This window comes from Loxodonta africana, chromosome 5 (genome assembly GCF_030014295.1).
Source record: "Loxodonta africana isolate mLoxAfr1 chromosome 5, mLoxAfr1.hap2, whole genome shotgun sequence".
Lineage (NCBI taxonomy): Eukaryota > Metazoa > Chordata > Mammalia > Proboscidea > Elephantidae > Loxodonta > Loxodonta africana.
In genome coordinates, this window is record NC_087346.1 from 65720991 (window position 1) to 65739724 (window position 18734).

General features: G+C 40.1%; 1 protein-coding gene across 19 annotated transcripts in view; it reads right to left on the reverse strand.

Annotated features, from left to right (window-relative positions):
* Positions 1 to 18734, reverse strand: part of AFF1 (ALF transcription elongation factor 1) — a 243599-nt gene that overhangs the window by 109033 nt on the left and 115832 nt on the right. For 15 of the 19 annotated variants that reach the window (XM_023553275.2, XM_023553272.2, XM_023553274.2 and 12 more), the window contains 2 exons: positions 18150 to 18270; positions 16837 to 17754 (listed from right to left, as the gene is read on the reverse strand). The exons of 3 other annotated variants lie outside the window; for them this stretch is intronic. In XM_023553275.2, the coding sequence (XP_023409043.2) occupies positions 16837 to 17754; positions 18150 to 18270 (1039 nt within the window). Of the gene's footprint in view, positions 1 to 7661; positions 9754 to 16836; positions 17755 to 18149; positions 18271 to 18734 lie in introns of those variants that run through there. One more of the 19 variants, XM_064285590.1, reaches the window with a different exon arrangement.

An 18734-nucleotide genomic window follows, 5' to 3' on the forward strand; every position in this document is an offset into this window, starting at 1 on the left:
CTGGGGGCCTAAGTATGAAGCAGCTTCATCCCTTTGCTGCGAAGGTCTCCTCTCCCTGTACACATTCCTGCCAAAGCCTGTTTCAGTGGACTGACATACACAGCCTGACAGATCATAAGAAACATGAACCAAGCAAGCAAAACAAACCACAGTGTAGTTATTCTACACGACTTGCATGGAATGAAACTGTGAACTATAGGTGAGTCATAACATAATAAAAGACTCATTTAGGTTCAAAACAACACACCAATGTTTTCCTTTGTCTTAGCAACTAGTTCAAGGGAACAGTGAAAGAATATAAGGAAGATAAAGGACTCTAGTCTGTTTTACCCTTTACTGCAAGATAATTAATCTTCTAGACAGTTAAGCCCAGGTTGCCAGTTTGGTGTTTTTCAGGGTCAATACTTTACAAGTTACTAGGATACCTTAGTGGTCTATAAGAGTTAATGCCCCACCCAAAATCGTTGGCTCATTCCCAAAAAAGTGACTCAATGAATGGCCAGATATTTAAGATTGAGAATCTTTTTTCAAGATTAACAGCAATTTCATTACATTTATTACTTACAAAGAAAATATAATAAAAGAAATTTGGTATCATATTTATTACAGAAGAAAGCACCTATATACGTGACAAAAAATTAAAAAAAAAAGACAGATGCATAAAAATCATTACTTTCCAGTTTTTATAGTGCATAAAACAATCTCACTAATCTCCAAACTCAACATTAAAAGGTACAGAAATTATGAGGCTGGAGGTCTATCTACTAAGCACTCCCAATGAACAGGTTAGGTTGCTTACTTTCAAGCCACACATAAACCCATTGCCGTCGAGTTGATTCCGACTCATAGCGAACTCATAGGACAGAGCAGAACTGCCCCATAGAGTTTCCAAGGAGCATCTGGCAGATTCAAACTGCCGACCCTTTGGTAAGCAGCCTAGCACTTGGCCACTACACCACCAGGGTTTCCAAGGCACACATAGGAATGCCTAAACTGGCTTGGGAAATACTTAGGTTGGAAATGTTAAACAATTCTTCAAAAAACTGTTGAACTTAAGAGTCTGTTTCCCAGCAAGAGTCCTAAATAGGAAATCCAGTCCCATATCAAAATTTTTCCCATCCCCTCTGCTCAGTTAAACATTTAAAAGAGATCACCTTTCAAGGCCCCAGATCTAAACGTGTAGGAGAGAAATCCTCAAGCTGAGCACAGGGCAGCAAAATCTCCGTTTTGCCCCAAATCCGAAAAAACCAAACTCATTGCTGTCGAGTTGATTCTGACTCATAGCGACCCTATATGACAGAGTAGAGGTGCCCTGTAGAGTTTCTAAGGACTGGCTGGTGGATTCGAACTGCTGACTTTTTGGTTAGCAGTCGGGCTCCTGAATCACTGCCCAGTCCTGACTTCTACTAAACACAAAAAACAAAGATATGCTGGCTGAATGACTTTTGTCCTCAAAATGTCTGCCATCTGGAGAACGATACATACTGTGATCCCAAAGGACAAGTGCTGACCTGGAGGTCTGGACAGCGGAAGAACATGGGAGAAAATCGTCTTTGTAAAGGGCCTGAGGAGCTGCAGCAGTGGGAACAAGGCAGCATCCTCAGGAAAGCCGCAGCCCAAGACTGGAGAGATAGTCGAGACGCAATTGAAGATTTTGGACTTTTATCTAATGGAGGGGTACTGAAGGATCTTAAACAAAAATGATTTGATCCAATTTTCATTTCAGAAAAATCACCCACATGTGGAATAGTGTAGCAGATAGTTTGAAGAGAAGGAAAGGAGGAAGAAAGTCAGTTAGAAAGAAATTGTGATAGTTCGAGAAACATAAAAATCTGAACTAAAAAAGCGCAGGGAGAGGCTGAGGAAACAGAGAAGCTTTCAAAAGTCATTTAGAAAGTAATATCCATAGGACTGAGTTGTCATATGGTATAATAGGGGAAAGAAAGGAATCGAGGCTGATGACCGAAGGCCAGGAGGAAGGGAGATTGTGTGTGTTTGTGTGTGTATGCACGCATGCGTGCGTGTGTGTGTATATTTATATGAAGAGATTCAAGGGCAGGGACACATTAACGAAGTCAATTTCAGTCATGCTGGATTTCAGATGCCTATGCAACATCTACTAGAAAAGTCCAGTAGGCAGTTTGATAAAATGACCTACAGCTCAGAAAACTTCTCTGGAGTTTTAGACTAAAAAAATCAATTTGGTCATCAGTGTTTCAGCAGGTGAAACCTTAATTGCAGACTGGATCACCAGAGGAAGAAAAATAGCTGAAATGGGGTGGGAATGGCAACCTCCAAAGAAGATTAAGACATGTCCAAAGAGGGAGGAGAAAAACCAGGAGACAAAGGAGGAACGTGTTTAAGGTGATGGTGGTCAACAGTGTCAAATGCCACAAAGAGGTCAAGTAGGATAAGGACTCAAGAGCATTCCTTAAATTCATCCATTGTCCACTGGCAGTCTCTGCCAATAGCTGCAGTCGGGTGGCGGGTGGTGTGCAGCAAGTCAGACTGCAATGCACTGAGAACGTGGATGGGAGGAGAGGAAGTAGGGGCAGAATGTTTACCTACTCCTGTCTCCAGAGCTTTGGCTGTAAAGGGAACAAGAAAGTAATTAGAGTAAGACAGAGTAAAGAAGGGTTTGTTTTGTTCTTTAAGCTGGGAAAGGCCTGAATATAACTCTAGGCTGAGAAGAAAGAGCCAAGTGATGAGGGGAAAGGTTTAAGGCAACCAAAAAGGGGGGTTCTGGTAGAAAGGCAAGAGGAAGAACCGCTCCTTCTCTGAGATCAAAGGGAAAAAGGTAAATGACAGGTGTAAACATGGATTTTTTTTTTTTTGGAGCTAGTGCAGATGGAGACAACTGAGAGAACTTATGCCTGATGGCCCCCTTCTCTAACGACTAAGAAGCAGAGTTAAATACTCAGAGCAAACCACATGGCCACCAAGACCAAAACTGAGTTTTAATCATAATCTCATTTGAACCACACTATATTTGCATGATTCATCAGGTGACAACATAAAGGTGAGGCAATGCAGAAAAACAGAGCACTCTTAACACTTTTTAAAAAGTGATACACAAATCATCATTACTCCTTGTTATTCTGTAGAAAGAACAGGGGATTAGTAGTCAAGGGTCCTGGTTTCATGCCCAAATCTCTGCCACTTATTAGCTTAATTCATAAAATGTCCTAGATAGTTCCATGGCATGCAAAATGGTGATTCATGCCAAAGACCCTGCCTAACTAACAAAGTTGTCTCTCTGGGACAATTGAGAGAGCAACAAATAAGCAAGTGCTTTGAAATTTAAAAAAAAAAAAAAAGGAGAGGCCGTAAGATAATTTTAGACTGTGTAAGTTTTCATCAAGTGAAACATTTACTCGAGAGAATGCCAGGCCATGAGAATGCTGGTGTTCACGAGTGGGCACTCCCAGCTTCTCTGCCATCAGGCAGGGGTGGGCAATGGGAAAAGTTAAGGGCCATAATGGGGAGGATTTGGTACTTTGGAAAATCATGTTCTTAAAATCTTGATATCCCTAAGTAAATTGATTTCACTCACTGGGGTTTTTGTTAATTTATTTTTAATACTTAAAAAAAATTTTTTCTTAAAGAATTTCAGAATTATATTTTAAATATTTAGGACTTTATTTACCTAGACCATCTTAACTAGGAACTAATGGCTCCCTTGATCTTACCCTCCCTACCATTTCTAAAGCATACTCTAATAAACAAATTAATAATCTACTCAGCATGAGTCTTTCCACCTCCCCAACGTCACTAATTCCTCATTTAGATAACGTTGTGTCCAAATCCTTTTTTCTTAAAAACCCAGCTCAAATTTCAACTCTAATCACTCCCACCACTACCAACTATCAAGCTCTCACTAATACCAGGCACTGCTCTAAGCACTTCATATAGATTATCTCTATCAGCCCTACTTTACAGATTAATAAACTGACAATGCAGCTAGGTTAAGGTTCTTGTCCAAGGTGTCAAAGAATTATAACCCCATTCCATACTGCTTCACATGAAGCTCAGAGTAATTCCTCCTTTTTATTACTGATTCCTGTTTTTGTCTAAATTACTCAATAAGCAACCAAAGGACTTCAAAAATTGGCACTGCTCTCACTTTGCACGCTCATCTTGCCATTCCTCTCCCCCGGCCCAAATCCAATTTCCTTGAACCACAGGCACAACTACTCCTGCTAGATTTCTCATGTCTTGTTTCTATGCCTTTTCCCTCCCTAGTCCTTTTATCTGGAATGCACTTTCACCAAAATCCAAAGTGCTTCAAAAGTGAACTCCAACAGATGTACAATTTCCTTTTTAGAAATGCAACATACTTTGCAGCATTTTTCACCATAGCAAAAACATAGAAACAACCTAAGGACCCATCAACGGATGAATGGACAAGTTGAGGTACCTACATACAATGGAATACTACGTGATGATAAAGAATAATAATGAGTCCACCAAATATAACATGGATGAATCTGGAGGACATTACGCTGAGTGAAATAAGCCAACCACAAAGGGGCAAGCATTGCATGATACCACTTTTATAGAAAGTAAAGAATAGGTATAGAGAGCAACATTCTTGGATGGTTACCAGGGATGGAAGGGGAAAGGGAGGGGAATAACTTACTAGATAGCAGACACATATTAATTCTGGTGATGGGAAAGCAGGGCTCTGGCTTGAACCCCTGCTAAGAATTTGCATTTCTAACAAGTTGCCTGCTGACAATTTGCACGTCTCCCCCAGATATACTGAATCAGAACCTACAGTTTAACAAGATCCTCAGGTGATTCTTATGCATAACTTCCTTGGAACTTGTTAGAAAGGCAATGTAGGAAAGGTAATACACAACAGGGAGGAAGTCAGCACAATTTGACCAAGGCAAATGAAGGCACTGAAAGATATACAAGAATAAAGGGCAACTACTGTAAATGCTATAACATACATAATTTTGCAACAAGAGTAATAACAAGCACAAAATATGTGAGTGGTTACATAGGTAGATATGTATACTATATGGGTGTGAGAAGGCATATGGGAGTACATGCACTACACGCAGATATATTTGTGGGCATGTGTATACATGTTTGTATGTGCTGCATATATATTCACAGATACAATAAAGCACACGGGGACACTGTTACCAATACTTTCTAGACATATCCAAACACCTTGAGGGAACTGATTTACTGGGTTTGAAGGCTCATGACCATGGTCTCATGGGACAACTAGGTCAGTTGGCATGACTTAGTTTATACAGATATTGTTCTACATCCAGTTTGCTAAGTAGTGTCTGGGGTCTTAAAAGCTTGCAAGCAGCCATGTATGATACAACTATTACTCTCTTCCTGTCTGGTGCAAAGAAAACCAAAGACTCAAGAACAAATTAGTCCACAGGACCACCACTACCGGCTGCTCTGACCAGGGACACAATAGAAGGTCCCAGTTAGAATGGGAGAAAAATGTAGAACAAAACTCAAATTCATAAAAACCACCAGACTTATTGGACTGATAAGAGACTGGAGGAACCCCCTAGACTATCGCCCTAAGACACCCTTTTAGCCTGGACTGAAGCCACTCCCAAAGGTCACCCTTCAATCCAAATAATAGACTGGCCTATAAAATAAACAATAACTCCCATGAAGAATATGCATCTCAGAGCTATCAACTACATGAGACCAAACTGTCAACACTCACCCGAAAGCAAAGATGACAAGGCAAGGAGAAGTAGGGAAAACCAGATGGACAGAAATGGGGCAGGTGGGGTGGAAATGGAGAGAGTGCTGATACATTGCGGCGACTGTAACCAATGTCACTGAACAATTTGTGTATGAATTGTTGAATGGGAATCTAATTTGCTATCTAAACTTTCACATGAAGCACAATATTTGGAAAAAAGGAAAAGCAACATACTGTGGATGTAGTGGTTAATTAACGGTGTAGACTCTGGGGCCAGACTACTTGTGTTTGAATTCCATATCCACAACTTAAGAGCTGGGTAGATTTGGTCAAATGAATCTCTCTGGGCCTCCATAAGTCTCTCATTAAAATAGGGATAATAATGATGCCCACCTCATGGGGTCATTGTGAGGATTAAATGAGTTAATACACATAAAGCATTGAGAACAATTCCTGGCAGAAAGTAAACAGGGAACGATGTTAGCATTATTTGGCCATTACTAATAGTTCCATATTACATTTTTCATACTGATTATACTTTGTATTTTTTACACTGTGTCATAAATTTACTGTGCACGTGAATTCTCTCACATTAGCTCTCTTTATATCTAGTGAATGTTCAAATATTTTTTGACTAAAACTTAGACTGTAAAAATGTGAATCTTTCTATGATCAAATAACTCCTGACAGGAAAGATTTTTAAAAATTCTATAAGAATATCCAGATTATTTGATAATAGGAAAAAGAACTTCTCACAAGTTACCACATTCTCAGGCATGAAAAAAATGTTGGCAGTAACATAAGAAATCCTAATTACAGCATAAAATTCTATAAAAATTATTTCTAAAATGCAATTGCAAATACTTGCTTTGGGGTATTTTAAAAATTGAGCTTTAAGGAAAATGAGAGCCTATAAAGTTTGAGTTTGCAAGAATTACAAGAAATCTGAACAACACAGATTTCCTTCTTAACTCCTGTAGTTCAATTCAAAGCTCCAAATTCTTGGCTAATACGAATTCTGAGTTCTATTATTTTTAAACTGCAACAAAAAAAACCTAAGGTGATTTATCTAAGGGATAGAGCTTGAAATAGGACCTACAATTACTTAAATACTGAGGGCCCTAGATTAAAACATTAAACCTCAAAACACTTCAATCAAAGGGATTAAAAAGATTAGAACGGGCTTGACAAATTTCCACGGGGTTAGAGAAAAAATGCAGAGAGAAAGTAGGCCGTATTCAAACAGGGAATGAAATAAAGTTCAAGGGAAAACCGATGGTGTATGTGGACATAGTATCTGTGAGGGGAAAAACTGTCAACCTAGTGATTTCAACAATTAAAGAACGGAACAAACGAATGTAAAAATAGCGGTTTATAAAGTTCTTGGAAAATGTGAACATGTAGCAAAATAACCTTGGAAAATGATGATTTTCAAACAGCTCTTGGCAACTGGAAAGGGGAAATGCAGGCCAAAAACGAAACTTGTTAAGATAACACGAACCAGGATCCTCTCTTAGGAGGAATGCTGCTTAAAAATCTCATGAGTACTAGTCACCCCCACCAAAATAGCCAAAATCAAAACCACTAACTCAAATCATCAGCAGGACTCTCCTTGGAATATCTGGTTTTCTGTCCCTGAAGATTATCAGTTGGCTCAAAATAAAACACAATTAATTTAGAGAAGAGCTAAAACGACTTGGGGCTGCTACGTGAGAGCCTGGGAGAGCACACAGCCCAGGAAGATTGAAAAGAGTTGAATGTCTGTATCTTGGCAAAGGGACAACCTGAGAGACCCAGGGGGGATCCAATAACCATACACAAACATCTCAAGTGTGAAAACAACAATGAGGAACAGTACTTTCTTATGCTAGTACCAAATGTACTTCTGGTATTTTGAGGAATAGAAAGTAAAACTCACACAACAAAAAAACAATTCCAATTAATTAAAAAAAAAAAAAAAAGAATAACTTACTGCCACCAAGTCGATGCTGACTCACAGCAACCCTGAAGGACGGAGTAGAGCTGCCACATAGGGTTTCCAAGGCTGTAATCTTTACAGAAGCGTACGTACCGCCACATCTTTTCCCCACAGAATAGCTGGTAGATTCAAACCACCAACCTTCCAGTTAGCAGCTGACCACTTAACTACTGAACCACCAGGGCTCCTTATTGCAATTAATAGAAGGTCTTCAAGTTTCAGTTTTATGTTTTCTTCTTGGGCTACTATAAGCCATTCTACTCTTCACACTCACTCATTTAGAACTTTTCAGAAGTATTTTGCCTACATTATTTAGATATCCCTTTAGGGTTTGAAGTGTTTCCTCAAATTTAAACAACTGCTAAAAAAAAAAAAAAAAACCCAAAAAAACCAAACCCACTGCCCTCGAGTCGATCCCGACTCAGAGCAACCCTACAGGACAGAGTAGAACTGCCCTATAGAGTTTCCCAAGGAGCGCCTGGTGAATTCAAACTGCCACTCTCTTGGTTAGGAGCCATAGCACTTAACTAGTATGCCACCAGGGTTTCCAAACCACTGCTAGAACCAGGAAATTAAAGGTGGCAGCCTCTATTCCACTGTAGCTGAGTTTCTGGAGAAACTGAAAATCTGAATTTCCCCCCGAAATCTCCAGTTGGTAAAGACTGGCTCAAAGGAGAAAAAAGAAAACATGTTACATAAGCAAAATCGCCTCCAGACCCAATCTAGCCTTTGGGGTGTCTGTCTGCAACTTCTGCTTTAAAACTTCTGTCAATCATTTTCTACTATTTTTTAACTTTTATATTTGGATATTTTCAGGTCTAAGATTTAACCAGCCTCTAAGCAGATGTTATTGTTATTGTGCTTTGTCGAGCCGATTCAGACTCATAGTGACTCTATATGACAGAGTAGAAACGCCCCACTGGATTTGCTAGCTTGTTATCTTTGAGGGAGCATATTGCCATGTCTTTTCTCTCATGGAGCCGCTTAGTGGGTTCAAAGCACTATGCAGATACACGTTACTTAATGTTTCTTGTACATAGTTTGGAAGTCTTCTGCTCCAGACACCCAACATCATCAGGGAATTCTGTACACAGACAACTGCATTGCTTTGCTATCGATTAAAAAAAGCATTTAATTCGTGTTGGTCTGCCCAAGTTAACAGAGCTCTAGCTCATAGAATCCAAATTTGCTACAATAGAGGTACCACTAATAAAAACACTTTCAGAAGCTGAAACTGAAAAGCTAAATAAGATTGTATCAGAATCTTCTACCTTCCCCACAAGCTTGAAATTGTGTAGGCAGAGGGAAGGGCAACATGAGTTGTGGGGGAAGAGAGGAGTCCAGTCTTAGGGATCTCACTCCTGTGTTTCTTCCCTGAAGCTGCTGTAATGGCCCTTCTCAAAAGGCTCAGAGCCCCATCAATTTAGCACGATCCTTTGGCCTGAGACTCTCATGGAGACCCCTGAGCCACTGGGAAGAGGGTCCCTCTCTAACGTTCTGTAGTCTGTTGCCAGTTCCTCGGGAACAATGATCATTTCCAGGCTACACACTTCATCACAATCACACACACACATTCCTGAGCTCACCCGTACACCTGCTAAATCTGTTTCATGGGGTGGGACCTAGAAATTTTTATTTTTAATGATCTGTATTTTTAGTAATCTTTCCCAGGTGATTCTGATGCTGCCAAGTTCCCAAATGAAGGAAAAAATTTCTTTTATCTACAGTACTGAGCTCATAACCCAAGGGGAATCTGTAGCACACAGTCTCTGCACAACACATGGCATAAGCCACTGACACATGCTATTGATGCTGCTTAACCTCCAGCCCCCAGCCACCCCCTCCTCTGGTAACTCCTACTCAGCCTTTAGATTTCATGCAAACAGAACTTTCTCAGAAAATCCTTCTCTTTAGCACCTTAGTTCTAAGTCATGAGCCCCTTTTCCTGACTCTTATACCCAACTCCTCAATTGACATAGTTAGTTTCCAACCAGGTTATTATGAGAAAATTGGCATTATGCAAATGGAAGCTGATCACATCAGATCACAAAAATGGAGGATGACATTATTATATAATTGCCAAATTATATGATTACATAACTGTTAATTTTCCTTTATAGCACTTGTGCTATAAAGGAAAATTAACAGTTATGTAATCATATAATTTATCCATGTGGTTATTTGAATAATGCCGGTTTCTAACTGGATGTTAAGATCCAAGACAACAAACGCCATCTAGGTTTTGCCCACTATTGTAACCCTACTGCCTGTACTAGGCCTGGCACAAAACAGTTGCTCAAGATACTTTTGTTAAAACTCACTTACTTAAAAATGTATATGTGACAGAGTAACCTTCTCAACGATATTGGAGTGGTGCATCAGTAGGATATGCACCCTCGGCACTGAAAGTGAATTGCCTAAAAAAAGGTTTAAGGTAATAGGAGAGCTTTTTTTTTTTTCTTTTCAGGTTTAAGACAATAGGAAAAGAGCTGAATATAGAAGTAGGAAAGAATGTTTGGACACATGGCTACAAAGTGAATCACTATGCCATAGTATTCCACTGTGAATTAACTTACCCTGCTGTTAGACAATGCCATAGTATTCCACTGTGAATTAACTTACCCTGCTGTTAGGCTGGCAGTTTACTGAAAATGGAAGATTCAACTTGCTAAGAGTTGCCAGGAGTTAAAGTGGTTAAACAATGAATTCAATGCTGGTGACATGTGAATGCTTTGAAAGAAGGGGAGAATGGAGTGGGACCATAGGAGCTGCTGTATGTAGTGGCAAATTAATTCAATAGTAAATTTTTCTACAAGCCACCTAGTTATTGGGGATGTAAATTTAGATAAATAGCAGGCTAAAATAACCATAGCATTTACATGTATACTTCAAACCCTAGGTAGGAAAGGAAAAAAAAAAAAACCACAAACCTAATTAATTTCCACTAACCTAAAAGCAGATTCTTGAACATCTAAGTTGATCTTCACCTTTTTCTCCTGAATCCAGCAGGTCCTCATTTCTTCCCTCCATCTCTGTTTGTTGCAGGTAGAACTGAGCCAGAAAGGGCCTTCTCAGACACATCTGCCCCATCCCAAGGCTTTAAATACCAACTATATACAGACAGCAGTCCCTGGGTGGTACAAACAGTTAAACATCCGATTCCTAGACTAAAGGTTGGTAGTTCAAACCCACCCAGAGACCAAAAAAGGCCTGGAGGTCTGCTTCTGAAAAGTCATAGCCTTGAAACTATACAGAACAGTTCTACTCTGCATACATGGGGTCACCATGAGTCAGAATTGACTCAACGGCAACTAACAATAACATATGCAGACAAATCCCAAATGTATTCTTTCCAGTCTTGACATTTTCCCTGAGCTGGACTGCTATTTATGACTGCTTACTTGTCATCTCTACCTGGATATATAACAGCACCTCAAACTTCATGTACGATCCGTTCAGAGCTCCTGGTTTTCCTTCCAAACCTGTTCTGCCCCAATTATCTTCCATATCAGTAACTAGTATCCCATCATCCTTACTTTTCAACTTGAAAACCTATGAGCCTTTTACTCTAAAGCATGATGAGAAGGTTAGGGGGCAGTCAATGAAGTTAATAGGAATAGAAATAAGAATGTTGTCACAATGTGAAGAACGTAACCAATGCCACTGAAAAATAGGTATAGAAATTCTTTGAACGTAAATATTTCTTGCTGTGTATACTTTCACCATAAATACAATATTAAAAAACATTAACAAAACCTAAGAGACTTCCTTGATGCCTACCTTTCCCTCACCTCAGTCTACTTCCGTCTCCAATCAATCATAAAGCCCTATTAGTTCCTGACCAAAATATATCCAGAATTTATCTACTTCTCAGCATGTCCACTCTTACTATCCTACTCCAAGCTGCCATCGTTTCACATCTGCTAGCTAGCTTCACTGATTCCATTCCTGCCCCTTCAGTTCATTCTCCACCCTGGAGCTAGAGTGATCTTTTTCAAAAAGAAAAGTAGGTATGTCACTCTCCTGCTCAAAATCCTCCAGTGGTCTCCTCTCACACTTAAAAAAAAAATCCAAATGTCTAACTATAGTGGGTTGAATTGTGCCTCCCCAAAAGATATGTCCCTACACCTGTGAATGTGACCTTATTCGGAAATAAGGGTCTTTGCAGATAAAATTAGGATCTCAAGATGAGATGATCCTGGATTTAGGGAGGGCCCTAATCCAATGACTGGTGTCCTTGTAAGAAAAGGGAGAGGGAGATTTGAGATATAAAGATACAGACAAGGTCATGCGAAGACAGAGGCAGAGACTGGATTTATAGTTTTTGGAAGCCCAGGAAAGCGCTGCTGGCAGCCTCCAGAAAGCTAGCAGATTCTCCCTCAGAGTCTCCAGAAGAAACCAGCTCTGCTTACAGCTTGATTCAGACTTCTGGACTCCAGAACTGTGAGAGAATAAATTTCTGTTGTTTTAGCCACTGAGTTTGTGATAATTTGTTATGGCAGACTTAGGAAGCTAGTACACTTAGCCTTTGTAGGCCATGCCTGTAGGTCTCACTTCTCCCATCTCATCTCACATCCTCCCCCTCCTCTGGGTACTACAGCCATACAGCCCTCATTTCTGTTCTTGACAAAGTCATTCATTCCTTTTACCACCTCCAGGCCATTTGCACTTCCTGCTTCCTGTGCCTGAAATAAAATGCCTTTTCTAACTCTGCATAACTGACTCCTGTTTATTCTTCACATCTCTGTGTAAGTCACCTCCTCAAGGGGCCTTTCCTGACCACCCTTTTAAAAGTGACCTCCTCTGGTTCTTCTCACCTTCATCACTCTCCTTACTTCCTAGAGCACTATCAAAGGCTGTAAATTTTGTTTATATGTTAACTGTCTATGCCCACTATACAACAAAAGGTCTAAGAGAGCAGGGACCTCGTCTGGCTTGATCATGGTTGCATCCCCAGGGCCTACTACAGTGCCTGGAAAACCGTAAGGCTCCAATACAATTTTGCTGAATGGACAAATAAAAGAATGAAGAAAAAAAGAATGAAAGACTAAAGGCTGGAAGCAAGAAACACACATAGGAAATGAAGCTGATTATGTGCTCCCCCTCCCCCACAAGGCTCTGCTGGAGTTTCCGTCTGAGTGAGAAAGCCCAGCTCGTGTAAAAACATTCATAATCGGTTCACCCTTCAGCCAAAGATTCAAAAGTCCCATGGAACAAAACAAGACTAAAGGGGCACACCAGCCCTGGCACAGGGACCGGAAGGTAGGAGGGAACAGGACAGCTGGTAATAGGGAACCCAGGGTTAAGAAGGGAGAGTGTTGACATGTCGTGGGGTTGTTAACCAATGTCATATAACAATCTCTGTACTGTTTGATGAGAAACTAGTCTGTTCTGTAAACCTTCATCTAAAGTTCAATTAAAAAAAAAAAAAAAACTCATATCACCAACATCACCACGCTGCCATCACTGTGCTACCAGACAACAAGTAGAACTGGGAGTTCTAGCACTGGCTCTGCTATTAACTATAACTTCATCCTCCTGGGCTGTATTTGCAAAGGAAAAGACTGGATACTTAGCTTTAAAATTCCAATATTCTAAATACAGTATACATTTCTTCCTTTCAATAGAAGGCCTTTGCACAAGTCTGTTATCTTTTTTAACCTGTATCTAGGTTCTCTTCCCCAGCCCAGGTACCCATGCTCATGAACACTCACAAACAGAGACCACAGTTATTCCCTTTTATTTTTATCTTCAAGAAGAAAAAAAGGAATATAGAGCATTCTCAACCCTCCAATCAGTCTAGTCTAGCTCTGACACGGTAATTGTAAAGCTGGAGGGTATCCCCAAGGGATCACAGTCCTAGCTCTGCCTTCAGATAGCTCATTTCACACAGTTAATCACCTTCCAATCGACACAGAACTAAAACTGACAAGCTCAAAGAACACCAAGTACACATTTTTGTGGTTCAGACCTCTAAACAGTCAGAATATTGACCTTTTGATATTTTTTCCTTTAGAATTTTAGGAAAGACTAAGATTTAACTGCGAGAGTTACTTACGCCAGGAAATAATACTACTTTTTAGAGAACCAACTAAAATATACATGCCTGCTTTTTCCTGTCAGGTGAAAGGGCAAAGAACAGCGTACGGGATCCGTACTTATGTGGCTTAAAAATGGAAAAACTCCAAAAAGACAAGATGACTTTCCTATTGTGGTTCATTTAAAAAAAAAAAAAAAAAGTTTCATGGAAGCAATGGGAAAAGGGAGGCGGGAATAGATAATAAAACAAACAGCAAAACTCAATCATCCTCACACTCCGAGAGACAGGAAAGAGAAAATCCACTCTTACTCGCCTTACAAGGAATTAAGCAAATAAAGGAAAACCACTTAACCAACTCCACCTCCCTTCTCTTAGCTGTACTACTAGTCAACTTCCTCTTCTGCCCCTCATTTTCTATCCCTCTACTCCAACTCCAAAAACAACACAGGATTAATATGCTAGTTCTATTGTCAAATGATTGAGTCTCTGGGTGGTACAAACGGTTAACGCACTCAATTGCTAGCTGAAAGGCTGGAGCCCACCCAGTCTCCAAAAGGCCTGGTGATCTAACGGAAAACCCTAGGAAGCGCGGCTGCACTCTGACATACATGGAGCTACAGTAAGTCGGAATCAACCTGACAGCAACTGCTATCCGTGAATTTAAAATATACCTATTTTAGTGTTAGTTCTTTGCTTTTTGGGATTCCCTTCTCAATGCTTTCTTTGAGTTTGCAGAAATATTAAAATTTGAGATTTTCAATTCGACCTACATTTTGTAAAACATAAAAGACAAACTCAATTTGGTAGTGTGAACAAAAAAATAATGGCAAATCCATGCGATGTGAGGTTAAAAAAGCTAACTCAAAACCTAGCCAGATAGCTCCCATATCTCTGCTTCCCAGATTTCCGCACTCTTCACTCCAAACTCTTAGCTCCGGATGCCCCTCACAGGTCGCTCCGAGCACTCCACGTGCCCAATTTCTCGGCTTCATCCTCCCACTCAACCAACACCTCCACAGGGCTCCCAGGCAGGTGGACGTGCGGCTGCCACTGGCAGAACCCCGCACAGAGACCAGAGGGAGCCAGCAGAGCGTAAGGAATGCTGACTTCAAAGACAGGCAGATTAAAAGTATACATCCACTCAAGTTGTTAATACAGATGCATTTGTGCCAAGAAAACCCCATCCTCCAATCACCAAATCTGTGGAGAATTTCATTCGTTTCCAAGGCCCACTCCTCAGAAATTAAGCAAGGACTGTCTTCTAATATATCTGTGTTTGAACTACGTATGTTAAATCTGAGGGACTTTAAAATTCTGGAAAAATTTTGATTCAGTTTATCTTTATTTTTCCCTAGGAAGCAAAAAGTTAATCAGGATTATCTCCCTTGAAGCTGGGAAACCTATTGGCATAATTTACATAGGTTTGCCATTTTAATGCTGACATTTGATAGCTTTATTCAGTTTTCTCTAATTGTTTCAAGTCTGTAGGCTGATCACCCTAGACTATAGTATCTCCCAGGACAGGTACCAAGGCCTCTCTGTCATCCCAACCAGCATTTAAGCATATCTTTGGACATTTGGTTGGCAACAGAAACACTTGCCAACCTGTCTCAAAACTGTTTGAAAGCAATTTAGTTTTTTTGTTTTTAGGCTTTTTGTTTAAAGAATGTTACATCGTTCCCTTTCTGCTTTTTAAATTGGGAAAACACAATAGATCCTATTTGATAAATAAACCAAAGAAAACCCCATGCGTTCTTTGTTCTCTGGATTATAAGGAAGGCTGACTGACCTTTTTGAGAGGGAGATCTAATTTTATTCCATTTTGCCTTCACATCTAGTTCTGTACCCCTAGGTCCTGTCACAATATAAAATGTTCAATAAATGGTTCGTTGAGCTGAATCTTTGTAAACTGGGGTCAAAGGTGGACTTCTGCCATTATGGTCATTTCTAGCATTTGTTTTACTCCCCCCCCCCCGCCCCATCCTTCCTCAGCCTCCAAGCCAAGTTCTATTCTGAAGACACCCAGAAGCACTTGAACTCAAGAAGTGGCCTAGAACAGAACCCAACCTCTTCTAAACCCAAAGCTGATACCACAAAGGAGATTTTCCTCCTGAAAGGGTTATCTTTCCAGCTAAGGATCCTTAAGTTTTTTGTTGTTTTCTTTTAACCTCAAGGAATTCTACCTTCTGGCATTAAGTAAGACTGATTCTTGGTAGACACACAGCTTTGAGCAATGATCTACAAATTAGAATGTTTATGCAATACAGGTAAGATTCCACTGACTTCACACTGGCATATAAACTGAAAAAATCACTTTGCTCTACTCTTAATTTTGGAGTAACTGAAAACTAATTAAAAGTTTAGTGATAGATATTTGCTCTGATTCTCTTCATTCAAACATAGTACTGTCATTTATCAACTGAGTAGAAAAATGAATTTTTTCTTTGTTTAAAAAATACATTTTTGGTTACTTTAAAAATCCATATAAAGTAACATTCTATATTATATTTGTGACTCACTCTCAAATGAGATGTCACCATAGGCCTACTCTTCTTTTTCAGGTGGTAAGTAAAAAATACTAGAACAGAACTTTAAGTTTCCTACAACTTGCAGGGAGTAAATCTTTAAAAAATAAAAAGAAAAGGCTTTGCCTTTAATATTTTGACATCTTTACTTTTTTTTATTGTTTTAGATCTCAGTAAAACTAGTTGGAGTGAAGAAAAAATTAATCCAAAACCCTTTTTTCTTTGCACCGTTAAAGTTTTCCCCGAAAACAGAGACAGCACAAAACCCTCCTGAAACTTTCCAGTGATAAAAATATCTTGACTGAGGTGTGAGTTACACAGGTATAGACACTTTCCAAAGCACACAAAACTTTACTCTTAAAATCTGTTTTAGTATGTATAAATTATGGCACCATTTTTTTAATTTTAAATATTTCTGCAAAACGTATTTCAGTATCTGCCATCTGTAGTCCCTCCCACCTGAGTGTTTCATAGGTTAACAGGATCCTAAACCCAAAAACAAACTCCTTTACCCAAAAGCCACTGGCCTCCTCATCCTCCAGACACTTCCATCTCAAATCTATCTTTAAATTGGAATTTGCCCGAGACATGAAATTCCACTCACCTCAACTGACTGAGAAGGCATTTTCAGCTTGGTGAGCTTGGCTTTGGCAGGCACTTTTAAATCTGTTTTTTCAAAAGTCTGTTGACGGTAGTCCTCCGGCAGTGGTTTCAGTTCAGGAGACTCACTAGGAGCCTGATCTTGACCATCCATGGGCCGGACATAAGCTGTGGGCTTCTGCTGCATTGCGACACTTTTTGAGGGGAGGGAAGGTGGGGGAAATGTCTGAGAAGGTGGCTGGGGAGGGGCTACCCCAAGGTTGGCAAGTGCCACCAAACTGTCTTGAGGGGTCTCTTTATCATGGACCTTCACTGCTAGGTCCTTGGGAGATTTGGCCGGGCAATAGCCTTTATTGTTACTGTTACTGCTGTGAACTTTGTTGCTTCCTTGTGTCCTGGGAAGAGTTTGCTGGTTGGAATGTACAGGTGACAAAGGGAGTACTGGAGATGGCAAAGAGGAGAGTAAGGGAGAAAGTTCCCTCTCTGGAGCTGAGTCTGTCATCGAAGTACAATGGTCTCCATCAGCTCTGTGGTCACCTTTTTTGTGATGACTAGTGCCATACCTCTCCTGACCAAGGCGATCTTGGGTCAGATGCTGGCTGTCTGGTGGGCCATAGCTTTTAGCATGGAGACTTGGTTCCATTCTTGGCTGTGCCATCTTTGGATTGTGGCTAATGTTACCAACAGGAAGTGGTCCAGAGGCAGGAGTGTTAATGGGCTGGTGATGAACACTAGTGTGTAAAGAGTGGGGTGGAATGCTGCTCCCCTTTTCAGGAAATAAAGGATATCTTGGCTTTCCCAACCTATTTTCAGAAGCATCAAAGCGATGAGGATGGGACTTGGTACTAAGAAACTCCTTCACTTCTTCATAATTTCCCAGCATGTTCTGTATTCGACTGGATAGCTCATCGCCTTTTTCTGTCTGAAAAAAATTAAAGTAAATCAAAGACAGAGTTAGATACTGAAGAAAAAATGAAAGAAAACAACCATTTAATAAACCATGTTACATAATACCATTTTAAGAAACCCACAAAATGTAATGTGTAGCATATAAAATTTAGGGTGCAGTTTTAATTCCATTCCCCTACTGAGAACTCTGTCATCACATTACTATATTTTAGAGACGAACATTACAAAAAAAACCCACAAACTATGACTGATTCTAACTATGTTCAGAGAACTTTTCATACTTTATTTCATACACAATCCTTAGGATAAGTTATCTTCTTTTCAGTTAGGACCCTGTTAAGTCCTTTTCATCAGAGAGTTAAATATCGTGATAAATCAGACTTCCATCTTCTAACATACAATAAATACCTTGTAGGGCTCTCCAAAAAGGGGAATCTTTTCAGGAAATGCCTCCTTCTCTTGGTGAGCTTCCTGGTTGCGTCTTTCCTTGTCTCTAATTCGAAGCAGGTTTCTGTCTTCATTGTACAAGCTATTTCAGATACCGCAAAAGAACAAAAACAATAAAATGTATCGGTATCCAAGTTTGTTGTGCATATATATGTACGTATGTGGAGGGAGGTGAGGATAGGTCCAGGAGGAAGTGATGACAAGGGATACGAGTTAATGGAGGCCTAAGTTCCTTAGCCCACTCCTAGATTGAGGCCTCTCAGTTAACTGGCTGTGATCCTCCAGCGTGGGGTCCCAGCTCCTGAAACCTGCACTGGGGCCATCATGGCTCAGGGCTAACTCCAAAATGAACAGTCTTTTATAGACAGTGGTGGAACTCAGATACAAGTAATGGTATTTTCGTGTCAGTTTGCAAAATATGGGGTAGAGGTAGAAGCTTTTCATCTGAAAGAGTCAGCAGGATGTGAACCTTAAGAAGGTTGTTTTCCTGGATCAGTATCGTACATTTTGAAAGATTAAAATCAAAAGGCTTATTTCATAATTAAA